This window comes from Scaptodrosophila lebanonensis, unplaced genomic scaffold (genome assembly GCF_003285725.1).
Source record: "Scaptodrosophila lebanonensis strain 11010-0011.00,11010-0021.00 unplaced genomic scaffold, SlebRS2 tig00000131-arrow-arrow-pilon, whole genome shotgun sequence".
Taxonomy (NCBI): Eukaryota; Metazoa; Arthropoda; class Insecta; order Diptera; family Drosophilidae; genus Scaptodrosophila; species Scaptodrosophila lebanonensis.
In genome coordinates, this window is record NW_022060584.1 from 321065 (window position 1) to 338703 (window position 17639).

At 37.5% G+C, this 17639-nt stretch overlaps 1 protein-coding gene across 1 annotated transcript in view; it reads right to left on the bottom strand.

Annotated features, from left to right (window-relative positions):
- Positions 1 to 6734: 6734 nt before the first annotated feature.
- The window catches only part of LOC115628986 (nuclear hormone receptor FTZ-F1 beta), a 33375-nt gene continuing 22470 nt past the window's right edge, over positions 6735 to 17639 (bottom strand). Inside the window, exons 2-7 of the mRNA XM_030525266.1 lie at positions 10188 to 12187; positions 9097 to 9432; positions 8885 to 9034; positions 8067 to 8169; positions 7843 to 7997; positions 6735 to 7777 (exon numbers count right to left, since the gene is read on the bottom strand). Coding sequence (XP_030381126.1) covers positions 7694 to 7777; positions 7843 to 7997; positions 8067 to 8169; positions 8885 to 9034; positions 9097 to 9432; positions 10188 to 12017 — 2658 coding nt within the window. The 5' untranslated portion in view covers positions 12018 to 12187 and the 3' untranslated portion in view covers positions 6735 to 7693. The remainder of the gene's footprint in view (positions 7778 to 7842; positions 7998 to 8066; positions 8170 to 8884; positions 9035 to 9096; positions 9433 to 10187; positions 12188 to 17639) is intronic.

The window sequence follows — 17639 nt, forward strand, 5'->3', positions numbered from 1 at the left end:
GGCGGTACAGTGGGTACAAACAATATGTAACCAAACAGGGTGAAGCGTTGCGGCCTGGAAACTAATTATTATTATTATTAATTAAAATGAATAAGCAGGGCGTAGACAGCTTTTACCAAAGGGGTGGCCAAAAATTTAAAATTTTGATTAAATAATGCACGATGCCTTTAAAAGATAACTTATGCATATGATCAATGAAAAAACTTCAACAAATCCAACTCCAACTATATTTTTTTTACGCCCTTGTGAATAAGTCAAGTTATCATAAAATGTAATTATTGTCCAGCCCAGGACAGATCTTAAATAAAGATTAAAGACTTAACAAAAAAACAGTTTATTGAATAAATTTAGAAAATCGTGTGCGAATACAACAAAAGGAGAATCGCGCCACATTCCACATTTGAAAAAGCTGTTTCTTTCTAAAAACAAGTGGAGTATAAAGCTGGACTACTGTAGTAAGTAGTATTAAGAATTTAAATTTCCATAAACAGTAAAAATTAACTAACATTTTGTAATTTGCTATTGAACTAAAAATAAAACAACAGTGACAGGACTTCTCAAAGTACCAGATACTTGTAGTTGGATATCGGATGAGCGCTTTTTACATTTTTATTCAATTATATTGAAAATCTCCTAGTTCTAGCTGATTTTATAGCTATTGCTGATCCCTATCCCATGTGGAAGATCGATTTTCTTGTAGGTGTTGAAATCTTATCTCGCTTGAAATTGAACATGTAGCGATGAAGTGCAAAGCTTTTACTTGGCTTCGATATTTCAGGTCACATATATATTTCCTATATATATAGGAGAAAGTTTAGGAGAAAGAAGAATATCTTGCCTCTAGGATTACAGCTTTTTTCTTTTTATTAGTCATAGTTTTATAAACGCGGAAAGATTTGATTTACATAGCATTCGATGCATATTATTCATCTCATTATACGAGAGTCTTTTATTTTATTATAATGTCATAAATACATAGCAGAAATTCTATTCTAGTAATTCTCTAGTACTACTCTCGTATAACAAATTTATCCAAATTTCTAAACACCAGTAACTCGCATATGTTATTCCAAGTTTCGTTCTAGCGTCTCTTCGACACAGGGCTTACTGTAGTTCTCGGGGGTATGGTGCGAACAACTACCCGCATTTCCAAGTATGCTTAGCACCCACACCCAACAACAACAACAGCAGCAGCAGCAGCAGCAACAACAACAACAGGAGTCAATGGTGTTATACATTTGTATTTGCGAGGCAAAGCGGAAATTAAGTTTCGTGTCGTTTCATTTTTTTACGCATATGCGTATGCGTGCGTGTGTGTATATAGGTGTGTGTTAATGTGTTAGTGTGGCCCATAAAAGTATACTACATATGAAAATAATTTCTGCTCGACTTAAAGTCGCATTAATGAGGCCAAAAGTTAAAGACTTAAGCAATCTTGTGGCTTGCGTTAAGCATGAAAATTGTTGGCGAGCAGTGCTGCCAAAAAAATGTATATGTGAACATATTTGTAAATATTAGATGCCGCTATAAATGGCGTTATGAAGTCCACAAATAACACATACAGCTAATTCTGTTTTTACACGAAAGATTGGTTCAAAACAAAAAAAGACATTGATCATATGTTATTTTAAATCGAGCTAAATGGAATAATGTCATAAAAAAAATTTAATTTTCAAACCGTGTTAAATCAAAACAAAAAACAGAATTAGAATTAGAACTAAAACAGAATTAGGTGTATTTTAAAAAGATATAAATAATACCCTTTCTATCTATTCTTTATAATAGTTGATAGTAAATGAGTGTTCATACAAGAATTATTAATATTATAAAATGTTTAATTTCTCTAAATTTATATCTTCTCTAAAGAAATTCGAACGAAATTTCATATCTTTTGGTTGATCTCTAAGTTCTCCGATCATTATACGTATTACTCTAACGCTCCCTCGGGAAGTCTAAAAATGGAGAAAAATTCGGAAATTGCTGGACACGAGAATTCCAGAATTATCCGCTGTATATAAATAAATATATTGCCAACATTTATGTAAAAAGTATGAATAAATAGCAATTTCATTATTCAGTTTTATGCATCCATGCATTAATACACAATTATAATTTTAAAAAATTTGCTATTCTTTTGTGAAGATGTTTCCAAATTAAGAAATTAATTTCAAAAGTTTAAAGTTGTCGCTGCCTGGTATAGCATTGTACTAAAATATTCAACAATATTCCAACAGGAAGTCATCGAAGGCATCTGCAAACGCTCTCCTTTGATTTCTATGCTCTTAACACACACACGCACGCACACAACTCCTGCCACGACGACACTCTCGATGGCCTCTTTACATTCTCTCTTCGATTTCGTTCGCCTCTCTGGGGGTCATAACGGCTTATTGCATCTGATGGCGTTGTCATAGACTATGTGTGTCAAACAGCTGCTACTCTGTAATATATGTACAAGTATGTATGCGCGGGTATGTGCAGATGTGTGTGGAACTGGCACATATTTTCATGAATTTATAATAATAAGTGCGAGTGTATCCACCAACTCACCCTTCCACTTTGTTGTCTGCTCAACACACACATACAGACACACGGACATAAGCAAGTTTTATTGGCAAGCTATAAAGTTAGCGTATTGATGTTGGCAATTGAATTTTCAAAGAGTTGCATTTTTATAGTGCATTTGTATTGTTATTGCTTAACATTCGAGCTCAGTGGGGTCGCGTGACTTCAGCCTAGCGAGAGGGGAGCATTAGTTGCAAATTGATTTCTCACCCCTCTAACTCACCACCCTGCCAGCCTACCAGCCTATCAGCCCGCCAGCCACCCACACACTCTGCAGAAAGTTGAAAACCGCATTTCAACTCATTTACTTGCTCAACAGCCTAGCAGATGCCACAACCACAGCCCAGACATGCACCTGCGCCAACCATCTCACACTGGACCTACTTGTAATGAACAAATTAATGAAAACAAGAAATTAAAGAAAATAAAAAAGAGAAAAGCATATTAATTGTTGAGCATTTTTTAAATATTTTCACAAAGTTTCTTATTATGTAACTTAACTAATTAGTGCGTGCTAGTTTGCTGCTTTGCTCCCACTGTACGCCTCAGGAAATTTGCAGAACTCACATAAAGTTCGTGCTACCTACAAGTAGTATTCTCATGGTTTTATGCAAAATTTATAAGCTGCATGTTTGCATGTCCTGCTGGCAACATATGAGGCAACCTTCTAAGGCGTTTTGCTACCCATTTTCCGCACCCCCCTTCCTCCCAATCGCCAACTCCGCTCCCGTTCTAACCATGCTTTGGCAGAAAGTTTTGTATTAGCTGGCACCTATTGTGGCTGAGGCAAAGTTTTAATTGCGCCAAATCAGCGAAACTTTGCTGCAAACGTTAGCTTAATAGAGCTCTGAGGCAAACAGCTGGCTGTGGCAGAGTGTGTAGAGTTGGCGCAAGGAAATGAAAAGAGTATGGGGCTTTATAAAGTTCACTTTTGGAAACAAAGAAGTGGAAGTGTTGGGAGTTAGCCCCAAACAATAAATTATGTGCGATTCAAAAGGCTTCTTCTTTTAATGGGCTACTTGAGGACGACATACTTAATGACCTTTACTATTGGTATGCCATTGTCCTCGTCATCTTTGAAATACCTCGGCAATTGTAGATCATTAAGAACTATAATTATAACTGAACATTACTATACTATATTGCCTGAGCCAATGGCGATGCTTCCGCACTTCCTTCATCTGATTTGTGACGAACTTTCCTCTTGGGTTTGGTGAACAAATTTTTTTTACTTTAATGGCATTTTATATCTGATTGCTTGAGCTTGAGATTATAGTAAATTAATCCAAAGTTGTCTTGGAATTTTTCTCAATGTACTTCTTGAATGTACTTCTATCATTTGCATTAACAAGTTTTTGAACAATCTCATGACTATTAAAAATTTTAATTGTTTCCATATGCTGAATGGAACTTTAATTTGCAAGGAATCTGAGGAATCTGAATATGCCCCTTTCATATTCACAGTTAATGTTTAATTATTTTTCATAATTCATTAGACTCTTATTGATTGTCCTTTTAAGAACAAAAACAATAAAATATTTTACTTTGGTTTTTAATGAAATATTTTAGTAAAAGAAAGTGACTTATATTAGGTCACTTGTGCTAATTTTATTTTGCTCCCAATTTTGTGCTTCCGTAGTGTTTCTTAATAACTATGTTTTATATTTTCAATATTTTTCAGCAAAATTAACGTGTAGTCCCTCATGGGTGAGATAAACGTCACTCTGCCGGCTCTGCGCTTGAGAGAAACAAACAAACCATAGTCAGAAGAAGGGTCTGGCTATGCCAAAATACCTCAAAGGCACGACCTTATCCCCTCAGTCCCCGACTATTGCACTCCCAAGGAGTACCTTTATACTCCCTTTCAGACAATTTTCCCCTCTAGGGAACCACCGGAACTCTTCAAGAGATGTCAGCAGGGGGTGTTTAAATTTTTCTTCAAATATACACTTTTTCAGAACATTAGTTATTTTGAAGTATAACTTTTTTTATTATCAATATGGAATTACTAATTAATCGTTTCCATCATGCTTCCACTTTCCTCTGACAGTCACTGAAGATAATCTGAAATCCAGTTTCGTTTTTATTTTAATAAAAATCATTTATTTTTTTTACGAAAAAATGTTTATTACAAAATATTGCATTGACAATTATTTTTAATTGTTGTTTCTCAATAATTTCTGTTACATTTATTAAATTGAAATTAAATATGTATTACCTATGGATGAGTGGTTGAAAATCGAGCAGAAAATGTTTGGGCACACGCATAAGATTACATTTTAATATTATGTTTAAAAAAACAAACAATTTTCAGTACAAGTTTTTAAAACATTCAAATCAAATGTAAAGGAGAAACTACAGATTTGTTTTAGAACATCTCTGAAGTGGGGGGGTTTCAAAAGAACTTTGCGGTTCCTTAAAACTGTGAAAGAGAAACCATAAAAATGTTTTAGAACATAAAATATCCCTTTAAGTTGAACCAAGTATTTTTCTCTTTTTACAATTTCCTTGTTTTTGAATTTACATTTATTAATAAATATTGTAAGTATTATTCGGGTAAGTCAAATGTCCTTTTGAAATAAGTAGAATAATGCTTCAAACTGATAAAAAAAGAAAAGAAAATGCATTCTGAACACATTTAAGAACAAAACAAATGCAACGGAATCATGCTAGCGAAATATTGATGCCATTTATAACAGTTCGAACTATTTTTGAAACGAAGTACTTAATACACTTCATTCAGTTCCTACGTTTCGATTAATAATGTTCATTTTTAGAAAAGTATTTGTAATGGGTGTCCTTAAGCTGAAAGCTGAAGATTTGATAAAGATATCATTAAAGTCTCTTGAGTGGAGACTGAAAATTTGTTACTTTCTGGAGTGATATAATCGACTTTTTATATTACAAGATGAATTATAGATAAATATCCCATTAGAACTCATAAAATGTCTTTTCACAGAGTGTGTTATAAGTTAATTATAGATGGTTAGGTTTACGCGGTTCATAATTAATTAGATCTCATATAGAATCCTGTTTTCACAGATTTCACTAAAAACTATGGTTAGATTTTAGTTTCGGTCCACAATGGTCCATTTTATGGTATATCTTTGATGGGATATCTTTGATTGTTAGCATCTCGAAACAGATTGTGTATTATACGATGAACAATAGACTGAGATCTTATAAAATTCTCTTTGCACAAACTTCTATGTTTCTAATTTTTTGCGCTGCTTTAACATTTTTTCTCGCTACTTATACAAATTTTCAGTTTTTACTTCTTATATGGAGACGGCAAATAAAAATTGCAATTTTCAAAATTAAACTGAAATTTTACTTTTTAAAAACATGAATTTTAATTTTGTATGCGTGTGCTCTCTGATCTTAAATTTGCTGCAATTTTCTACTATGCTGAGAAATTATGAACTAATTTTGATTTGATTTTCATTTGACAATTGCATTTAGCTATGGTTTATGATATTTTTAGTTAGACCATTTATTAAATTAACATTTAACTATGTACTCGTATATGATTTTAGTATACAATATTTCTTTTTTTATGGACAATAGCGAAGTGGGAAGTTTTGTGTCTTTCCTTCTCTCTGTGCTTGTGTGTTCGAAATAATGTTCAGACAGGCAAACAATTTGTAGACAAATGTTGCACATGTTTCAAAGTAATTCTTTTGTTTTTTATACGACTTATAAAAAATATTTGCCTGTGTGCAGAAATGAGACAAAATTTTAACAAACTAGACATTTCTTTTGGCGTATAACTGGAAGCGGATCTTGTTGGCTAATAGATTTCATATGCTTTTCCTAATTTGTTCACACACAAGATCTTGAGAAAAGTTCCACACGTTCGCTACAACTTTTGTGAATCGTTTTCGTTTTCATTTGTAAAGTATTGGAATTATGTTTGTGTTTGTTTGCTGGTGGGGCTGGAAGTTTACAGTTTACAAATAGCCTATAGATAGATATACATACACACACATTCATATTTTAGCATATATATCTTTATATTTGCATATTGTTTATGCAATAGACAAAATTAAATGTTATTTAAATGTTTTAAATCCTGTTACAGGATTTGCTTCAGCTATCAAGTATGAACTACAATAAGAGTTTAAAACAGAAATCATAAGAGCTTACAAATTAAAAAAGAAGAAGACTGAACTATGTATATGCAGTTGTGGTGATAATGCCAAAAAACAAAAAGTTATATAAATTGTATTTATGTAGTTTGTGTGTTTTTGTTTTTATATGCAACAATTAGCTGCATCACTGGAATAGTTATGGAGCCTGCAAGCAGGCAACGATTTTCGAGTGGTCTTTTCATTACTTTTCTGTAGTTTTGCGATAGCGTTTCTTAAGTAGATTTATAAGTAATCATGTGTGGGTGTGTGGGTGTGTGTGTGTGTTTCTGTGAAATTGCACTAAAACTAAATGCTACAACATTTAAAAATTGTTTGTTTTCTTTATATCTATATGTATAGTTTATATGTATGCATGTATGTATGTATAAAGAATTCTAGCAGCTCGTTTATTTCAAAAATAGTTTTGCATAAACTCTCAGAAACTGCGTCGATCATGTATGTATCTTTTGTTTTAACTAAATTTACATATACATGTAATTGTAGTTTGATTTGTTTTTTCCATTTTAATAATAAATTTAAATATAATTCTTAGTCTTTTCATTTTCCACGTGTGCTTTAGTTACTATACATAATTCATATGTATATAGTTATGTATATAGCAAAATCTTTATATACTAAACTAAACAAGCCAACAACAGCAATAATAACAACAACAACAACCACACCAATGCCAGCATCTCAGCAAAATGTCTCAAAAATTTGGCAATCATCATTTAACAGCTATCAGTTGTTTTTATATTTGTTGCTCTGTTCTTGTTTTTCTTGTGTTGCTACTACCTATGTATGTTGTTGGTTTTGTTGTTGTTGCTGCTGCTGCTGTTGCTGCTTTAGTTCATTTTAGGCACATGTTTTCAGAGCTTAAACAACTAAAAGCTTAATGCTACATATACGCATATATAAAATACTAAATAGTATAAAACTTGACACCATTTGCCTTAGCCCGTGGCACGGCGGCGTTTCATAGCTGTCAGCATTTGTCAATGCTCTCCGCGCAACAGTTCCATCAACAAATTAAAATCAGCGCCATCGCGTGTCTTAATGGTCAGCATCTCTCTGCCCAGCTGTGAAGAGAGCGCGAGAGTGAGTCTTAGAGTACTGTGAAAGAGAGGATTGAGTGAGAGCTCACCTGACACGTGCGCTGCAGATCGGGTATGCGTAGCAACAGCTCCCCAAATTTGGACGGTGTATCGGGATAATGCGCCAATGTGTAGGCCTGTAAGCTCTGCAAGGCCTTCTCCTGGCACTCACGCACCTTCACGGGCTCGTGCAGCTCCGATGTATCTGTATACAATAGGAGCCAGAGGATGAGTGAGTTTTTCCTGTGTTCGATAAATCGAATAATAATCTTACCGGATTGCAGCAGCACTATGACCTTCATGGCAACATATTCGTAGCGATCAACACGCAAACGTCTCAAATGATCTGTCAGATTCAGCATCCGTTCGATGCAGGCCTGCATAAATGAGCAATAAATTCAGATTTCAAATCAAAGTTTTTATAAAGAACTTTTTTGTTATTAAAATCTTTGTTGATGTTGAACATCCATGGCTTTTCAAATACGGAAGTGGTAAGACATGTGATTTAAGTCTCAATTGCGTAATAACATTAATTAACAAACATCTCAATTGGTATTTTCTATTATGTATTGAGCTGCTCTTCTAATAGTTAATAACGAGGTTATATAGCTTTTTAAAATTAATTGACATAGATTGGTATTGGAATACAAAACTAATGAAACATCAGTTATTTCTTTTTTGTAATTTTCACAATTTTCAGCCCTCAATTGGATATCAAAATTGATTTTGAAGCACCATAATTTGTGGTATTAACAATCTTTAATACAAATATCTAAAATTTTAATCGTTAATCTGAAAACAATTATCGCGGGTCGATGGAACTTGATGAATTAAGTGCTCAAGCATTTCGTTATTTGTGTGAAGAAACTTTTCATCATGAATCAGTTGATAATGAGAATCTAATCGCCCGATCCCTAATCTCTTAACGAGGATCGGGTTTGATAAAATGTAATGAAAAATTGCTCAAGTATTTGGTTGTTTGTGCAAACAATTTTTTATCTTTAATCAGTTCATCATTTTAGTAGCGCTTAAAAAATGTGCAAAAAAAAAACAGAGCAGAAGCAGGCGCGGTCTCGAGGAAATATGACTCACCTGCAAACCATTTGATTTTGCCTGTGCCAGCGTTATCTTCTTGCCTTGGGACATTTTAATCTCGCCGGGCGTGTCAATGGAACGAAAACAGCAGGAGAACAGCAGCAGCTCACACCATGAGTTAATGAGCAAGCAGATTTGATCATCGATCTGCAAGCATTATTTATCAGTTGGATCTGTAATAAATTAAATTGCCTGACATATGCACGTACCGATATATTCTTGAAGAGTGGCAAACTCTTGCACCACTTGACAATCTTATATAGACGATGATCGGCGACATTACAGAGATGAGCAATCAGATCGGGATTGGCGTTCTCGCCATTCTGTGAGAGACCAGCACTGGCCAGCAGTGGATTGGTCATTTGTTGTGCATTGGCAGTGTGTGTTGGCGTTGGGACTTGATTGGACGACCCGCCATTAGCAGCCGCTGATGGCGACGATGCTGTTGATGATGATGAGCCGGAGGCAAATGAGGAGAGCGGCTGATTGATACGCGCCAGTTCCGCTTCAGTGTATTGCCAAAGATGTTCAACATCCATTATTTCCTGTCACATGAAAGAAGGTTGAAAAATAAATATACATAGCGATGTACAAGTAGCACCTTTTTCTCTTAGTTCTGTGAGATTAAAGTGTTCTAAATAACTAAGTTGTTGAGCTAATTATTACTTCTTTTCGTATCTTTAGTTCATAATTTGAGATATTATTTCTTATAATATTTATTTTATAGTCTACATTTCTCAAATAGATTATATAGACTTAAAACCCTCTAATTGTGAATTAACTATGTAAAGGGATTGTTTACAGATTAAGAGTTTATTTTCGTATTTTATTTCCCTTACAACATATTGTAAAGCTCTGAATCTTTCCAACTACGTACAAATAACTACTTCGACTTTCACTGGATTATAATATTAGCAAATAGTTTTTCTTTTTTTTTGGGCAAAGAGAGAACAAGAACAACAATAACCTATATATATATAACATAGATTATATTATACTTCAAATCCTGATGTCCTATTGCTATTTGGCGATTTGTTCTGGATAATTTTTGTTATCAAAGAGTTCTTAAAGAACTGCCCCTCCCTCACAATACTCTTCTTGACGTCTATTTTTCTGCCATTACTATTTAGAAGATGACTATCATGCGTAAAGATATTCCTAATCTAGATTTCATTATATCTATAATCTATCATTTTAAAATCTAACAAATTTTTTTTTTCGCGGGTATGTTTGCTATCGATGTTTGGAAGTCCCTTTATGATGTCCTACTTCCAAACTTTTGTCACTAATTTCTAATTACCTGCAACAATTGCGGTATGCTGGTCGCTCGTGGCGTCGTCGAACCGGGAGCCTCCGTTTGCTCCGTTTTGATGGCCACTCCCAAGCTGGGGCTGGCGGGTAGCGATGTGGAACCTCCGGTGGCAAAACCATTAAGTCCGTGTGGTGCTTGGTGTGGCTGGTGCAGTCGTTGATGCTGTTGCTGCTGTTGTTGTTGCTGAACACTCGCGGCTGCTGCGGCAGAGGCAGCAGCTGCCGCAGCCGCCGCTTGGTCGGGACTTAGGAGGGGACTGAGCATGGAATTAGGCAGCGTGTAGGAGCATTGATAGGTGGAGCGCCCACCACGCGTGCGATCCTCACGTATGGCCTCCAACTTCATGCCCTTCTGCAGACACTTCTCGAAGCGACAGGCCGGACACTTTTTGCGGGTCGAGATGCTCACCTGGCAGGGGCCACCACGCACACAGACATAGTTCTTGCGATTCTGGACGGTGCGCTTGAAGAAACCCTTGCAGGACTCGCACGAGAAGATGCCGTAGTGGAAGCCAGAGATTTTATCACCACATATGGGGCAGGGTGAGTTGATGAGCTGTTGCCGTGAAATGCCGGCGGGGGAAGCCGGCAAGTTGGCTGCGTCGAAGGCACCGCCGGAACCGCCCCCGGCCACCGAAGTGGGCGTGCAGCTGCTCGCATCCATGCTGAGATTTTGCGCCTCCTGACCACCAACGCCTGCGTCCACATTCAACGGCCGGTAAATCACACTGTGATGGTGCAGTCCACCATTGGCGTAGTTGGCGGCACCCGGAAAGATGGCACCGCCCGGTGCCGCATGACGCGCCTGAATGGGCGAGTGCGTTGGACTGAACTCGGAGCTGTAGCTGTAGCATGAACTATGCGAGGCATCGCTGTTGTTGCGACTCAGGGAGGGCGTGTAGGGGGCATGGCGGGACGTCAGGGGCGATTGCGATGGCGAACTGTGCGTATAGACGGAATGTATGGCAGAGTCGGGACTGGGATTGGCGGGCAGCGGCAAATGGCCACCGCTATTAGACTTCTGGCGTGTGGTTAACAGCGGTGAGTTATCCCCCAGGGTGGCCGCACTGCATCCACTGCCAGCCAGCGTGGGCTCGTATTTGAGATTGATGGGATCGCTTTGTGTGGGCGCCAGCTTCGGCTTAGCCCCATACATTTTCGCCTGTTGCAGCTCTCCCGCTATATGTTCCAGCTCTGTTTTGATGGGCTGCAGCATGCCACCACAACCTGCACCACCACCACCACCCATTATAGTGGCCGTGCCTGCTGTGGGTGTGGTTGTGGTCGCCTCACTCTTAATAATCGCCAGCCCATTGCTTAGCGCATCGGTTTCCATCATTTCTTCCCCGTTGGTTTCCGTCTCACTGAGCTCCCCCTCCCAGGACATGGGACGGGGTCCATTCTTATCGGCCGCGCGTCGGCGCACCTTCAAGTTCTCAATGTTTGTCAGCTCCGCCTCGGAGTCGGAATCTTCCGCCTTGCCGCTTAATGGAATGCGCAGACTGCCATGGTTGTTGGGCGGACCCGCGCCCACTCCCAAACCGCCATTATAGTTGGCTATAACTGGCACCAGATTACCATTTGGCGTGGGCAGCTCATCCAGTTCGCATTTGATATTCGTCACCGAAACATTGTGACGCGACCCGTTATTGGTGGTTGTGGACGTCGTTGTTATTGCTGCCGATGCTGATGTAGCTGTGTTTGCACCACCACCTCCCGGCGAAGAAGCACCCATCGATGTCGTCGTGGACATATTAACCGGCAGCTGATAATTGCTAGACGAGTTCTGCTCCGTCTTTATGCTCGACATGTTCGGCATTTTTCTGGCTTTTCCCTAAAGTTACTCCGTTCGATTGGCTTCACTTCTAAGTCTTTTGCGTTGCAGTTTTGTGTTTCTTGCTGCGTTTGCGTTTGGCGTTTAAACATTTATTTGTGCAATTTGTAAAAGTTGGAGAGATGTCGTTGATGCAGTTCCATTGTGTTGTAAAACTGTAAAGATAATCGGTGAAGAGGAACATCTTATTAATGCAAATTCTATTCTTAATACAAAATTTTTTAACAACATATATTGTGCGGGTATAGTGAGTTAATAAAGTCTCTCTGAGTTTAATATATGTTAGATTAAGCAACTATTGCAGCGAGAGTTTCCTTAACTCCCTACTATAACTCGCGTGTTTAACTGTCTAGAATCTATTAACTTAAATAAATAAAAACAATTATTATTAATATGTATAGTACTTATATAGTGCGCTGCTTTCAATATTTAACAACCTGCATAAGCTGGAAAGGCTCTTCTAGTGTTCATATAACAAATGCATATTAGCTGAGATATTATTATATTAAAATATAATATTTTTTAACCAAACTTACACGATAACAATACCATCTGTCTCCAAATAAAGTGAGAGGTTATTGAAAACTTATAAAGACTCAGTTCGGCTACGTATTATAAAAAACAAACTATTATTACATAATGTTATTATTATTCATATCTGTGTGCTGTTCCTGTCAGTTACGGTTATCCAGGAAGGTAATACGGAGAAACAACCAAAATAAAGGAAAACAAACCCACTTGCCACAAGCCTTGATACTAGGACATTGGACCTCGTATATCTTAACAAGAGGAAGCCAAAAGCAAAAGGAGGACATCTCTGTTTTGGAATTTGGATTATAGGTGTTGATATGTATACAATTATATACTAGGTATGTTTGGAGAAAAAAAATAAATTGGTTTAACAAAGTTCTTTTCTGCGAATTGTACCGCAAATTTTTTGATACTAGCGGGACACTGTAGATGCTTCAGAGCTTGGACAGCGTTGTCAGAGTCTAAGGATAAGCCATGTAGTACCAACAGCACGAAAGTAATTAAATGTTTAAGTTCATTATTAGTAGTAGTTACTTCATTTAGTTTAACAGCAAGTCTTCCCAAGTTTCTAAAATTAATGAAACTCAGAGAAAGCATTGGGAGCGTTCTGTTTCTGATGAGCCCTTCTTTATGTAAGTAGGTCTGTATGTATTTATCTACAAATTGAACTCAATTCATTGCTTTTCCCCCTATTATCTATCAACAGTCGCCGACAAGGTCAGCAACCCTAGGCGGCGACCTTGGTCGTTACACGGTCGCCTTTCATGCTAATTAACTGCCACACAATAGGCAAATAAACAAGCGGCATACTCTAGACACATTCTCAACACACACCCGCCTGCAATTTCCAAGTCCAACGCTGGACGCTTGGTTACTTATCAGCGCTCCGTGTGCCGGAACAATGGCTTCGACCAACGACATAACAATAGCTTGGACACAGGCGTTCCACAAAAAAAAAAAAAAAAAAAAAAAAAAATGTCAACGACCCTATGGAAGAGGCGCAGAAGTCAAGAGAATTATAATAAATTTAAGGTACATTAACCCACGCCAACACAAACGCACACATACATATGTGCCTAGATATACAACATATATATGTGTATGTATGTATGTATGTATGCATTTACATTTGTTCATATGCTTGTATATGTATGTACATATGAAAGCAGCCGGCCGGCATGCGCTGAGTCTTTGACATCAGAGCGAATGAGGGCGCCAGTTGAGGGTTAAAAAGAGGATGCAATCTTTTGGGTTAAGTTATATTTACTTTTTGGCCAAACGACTAGCTGGTTGTGTAGAGGCTGTGAGGTGCCAGCTGCCATAACGGTGCATTACAATGCAGCCAAATGACGCTTTGTTTAGTGGGGACATCAACCCAAGAGTCGTCGTGTGTCATCAGCAGCGTCTTCGCATTGCATTTGGTAGAGGAGAGACCGAGACCCCAAAGAAGATGGCAACGAGTAAAAAAGAGTGAGCGAGAGAGGGAGAGAGAGAAAAGCGAGTGTGTAAAGGACGACCTTCAAATAATGTTGAAATTTGTACGCAAACGACCTTGCATACAACAACAACCACGACGTCGTCGCCGACGACGAAAAACAACCACGACGATAAAGAAGAAGATGAAGCGACGACGACGACAACGACACTCACATATACATACACAAGTAAAAGACGCAACACATGCGCGACGTCGTCGTCGTCGTCGAGTCGTCTGAGGGCCCCACACTCCCCAAATGTGCCGCAAACGGGAGCAGAGAGCGTAGAAGTTTGAGAGACAGCGCAAAATATACATGCAGCGGCACGGGGGTGTGTATGTACATATGTATGTGTGAGTATGCGTGTTTGAGTCTTTAGTACAAAAGAAAATAAACAAAAAGAGAGAATGTTACAGTTAGGCAAGCCGAACTGTGAAATGCCCTGTACCCACAAAACACTTCCGGCACTCTGTTCTATGCGATTATAGCAGAAGCAAGAAAAAGAAAAAAAAAACTATCGTAAATATTTTTTGATAAAACCTTTTAGCGATTGGAATAAAATTACTCACATATAAAGATAGAAAACTACATTTGTTTATATAGTTTCCTAATTGCCAAAAATTCTGTTAATAGTGAAAAATTAGACTCGCGATACATTTTAAGATAATATGCTCAGACATATTGTGGATTCATGATGAATGACTTAAATCAAGCAAAAACAGACTAATTCACTAGGACGGGTTTGTTCATAGATCGTTTCTAACTACAGATTAGTCAATTTTTTGTGCGCTCAGCAGTATCTGATCTCCAGCCATTGATCCAGACAGACCACCAATATATCTAGATTGATTTGTCTACTCGTTCTGATCAAGAGTATATTCATTTCTTGGGTCCAAGACGCTTCCTTATGCCTGACACAAAACTAATATAGCCTTTTACCATTTGGGTGCAGGGTATAAGAATGTTGATATCAAAGAACGACGCTCGCTCTCCTGCTCTTTCATTCGTTCCTTCGTTCGTTGGCTACGTGATGAATAAAGAATAGTATGCTGGCTAAAATACGTGTGTGTGGGTGCGAGAGGGCAGAGCGACCAAGAGTGTGTTTATTTCTGCAGCTGCTACCGAGTGAAAGAGAGGGGAAAAGCTATTGAGCACCAGAAAGTGTACACATTGTACAGAGTTGGTTTGGTGTTTTTTGGGAAAATAGGCGCAGCACAGGCAATACGAATGTTTTCCGCATTGAAAAGGTTCCCGAGGAAAAAATGTGAATGAATTTTTTGTTGCTGGTACTAAATAATGTTGTCTTCTTTCTCAATGGGCCAGAACTGTACCTTATATTATGGCTTGGTTTGAGTAGGGAGAATGGACAATTGGAAATGTCAAGATATGAAGATAGATATAGAAGATATCCGCTATGACTTTTACTACAAGTTCTTCGTGGAACAAATGCATATTTTTTCTTGGTATTTTTAATTAAAATGTCTTTAGGGGCGAAATGATAGAATAGCTGTCTATAGATTTTAATTTGGCTTACTTTTGAAGTATATTTCTAAACAACAATTTCTATAAAAATGAGTTTCCAATATGCGAAACTATGGTTTATTTGTAAATGGAGGTAGTTTCAGGAAAGACCATAAGATAGTTTCACAGTTTTTGGCGTACTATTTAGTCTAATGTTGTATGGCAAGTTTTTAATGGGTTAACCCTTAATCAACTTTTTATATAATCTCTCTACTTCTTGAAATATATATATTTTTACGCGCCATTTCCATGCTCATTTGAGAATTTTCCTCTCTGGCTAATCATGTCAGCTGATCTTTAGGAAAATTATATATTATAACATTACTTTTCTATTAATTTGTCTATATATTTTAAAAATTTGCGGTTGCATATTTCACCAGAATCTATATTGAATTAGTTTTATTTTTCTTAGTTCTAAAATCCTCCTCTACACATCACCATTACATACTACGCCCACGCAGATCTCTGTTGTATATATCGAGTTTGATAGTTTTCCAGCTTGAAAATAAAACTCGTTCACCTCTATGGACACCCTATGGGCGCCTTTCAGTTATTGTTGTTGCTGCCGTCAACCGGTAGCCATGTCGAATAGCTATTGCCGCATATTTTAGCCATGATCTAATTACGCTTATTTAATACATTTTACGTTTATTATGTTCTCTCTGCTTTGCTTTACATATACTATATATTGTACATATACAGTGTAATCTTAATAGTTCGGACATAGCTTTAAGTCGGACGTGTCCATTTCATTCTCATGGTAGGAAAGCTTTTTGTTTACAAACGATTTTGTCATAAATAAACTTTAAAAAATTAATATTTTTAGAATTTAATACATTTATTTTATTATTTTAATTTAATTTCGTTAGAGCACATGTGTTTATGACATGCATATTTAGAATCAATTATATTTATGACTATAACTTCCTTGAAAATTTGCCTATCTTGATGAACATGATGACAAAAAATTACAATAATTACGGGAATTATGGAAAATCAGGGGGAGTGGGTGTGTGCAACTCGCCTTGTCACTCTGGTTATATATACTTTGGGGGTGCCAAACGGCTCCTCCTGTGTCTTACATACATTCCCCCTAAACCAGTACCCCATTTATCCTTTTGGATATAGGGTACTGGCACAGTTCGGTTTATATATTACAAGTATACTCGGAATATTTTCCATGACGAAATGAAGATTTTCTTTGTAAGTAACAGTGTAAGGAATAGTATGAGGAACAGTGTTAGAGACAATGTAAAGGATACTCCAAGGAGCAGTATTAGGAACAGTGTATGGGACAGTGTGAAGAGAATTATAAGGAAGAATGTAGAGAACAGTGTAGTGAAAAATGTAAGGAGTAGTGTAAGTAACGGTTAGTTTGTTCAATGTACCGATGTTCCGGAGTTTTCAGTCTTTCGGTCATTGACTAAGCACTAGTTGTTCAGATTATCGTGACTCTACTGTCGATGCATATATGTATTATACATATATATAAGATTGTAGAAGTATAAAAAAAATAATGCATGGCAATTAGTTTGGCGCTGGGTCTACAGTGTAGCGCCGCCTATCGCATTACAACAGACGTCAGCGGCAACAAGAACGGCAACAACAACAACAACAACTATGGACTGACTGCTCGTTCATTGGTTTCGTTTCGTTCAGTTTGGTCGGTAGTTTTCAACCATGACATATTACAACAACAACAAGAACAACAAGAACAATAACAACAATTGCATGCCATGAGATTTCTGCAATTTGACAAGCCCCTGAAACCCACCAAAGCCATAGCCATAAGCAAGCAACAACATGGCATACCAGAGCCCCCACCAAAACATGGAATCGTTTACTTAGCTAGTCAGTCAGCCATCCAGCTAGCTGGCTAGCTAGCCAGTTGGTTGCTGGTTACTGTTTGTTGACCGAGAATTTTTATTCAGATTCAGAGTTGGGACAACGTCGAAACATGTATGGCTCGGCGCTCTGTCTGCCAGAGTTTTATCGATTTTATCAGCAAAAATGCTTTTGACTTTGACAGGCCACAGGCGTTCCTTCCACCTTCCACCTTCAACCTTAACTTCAACCCGCT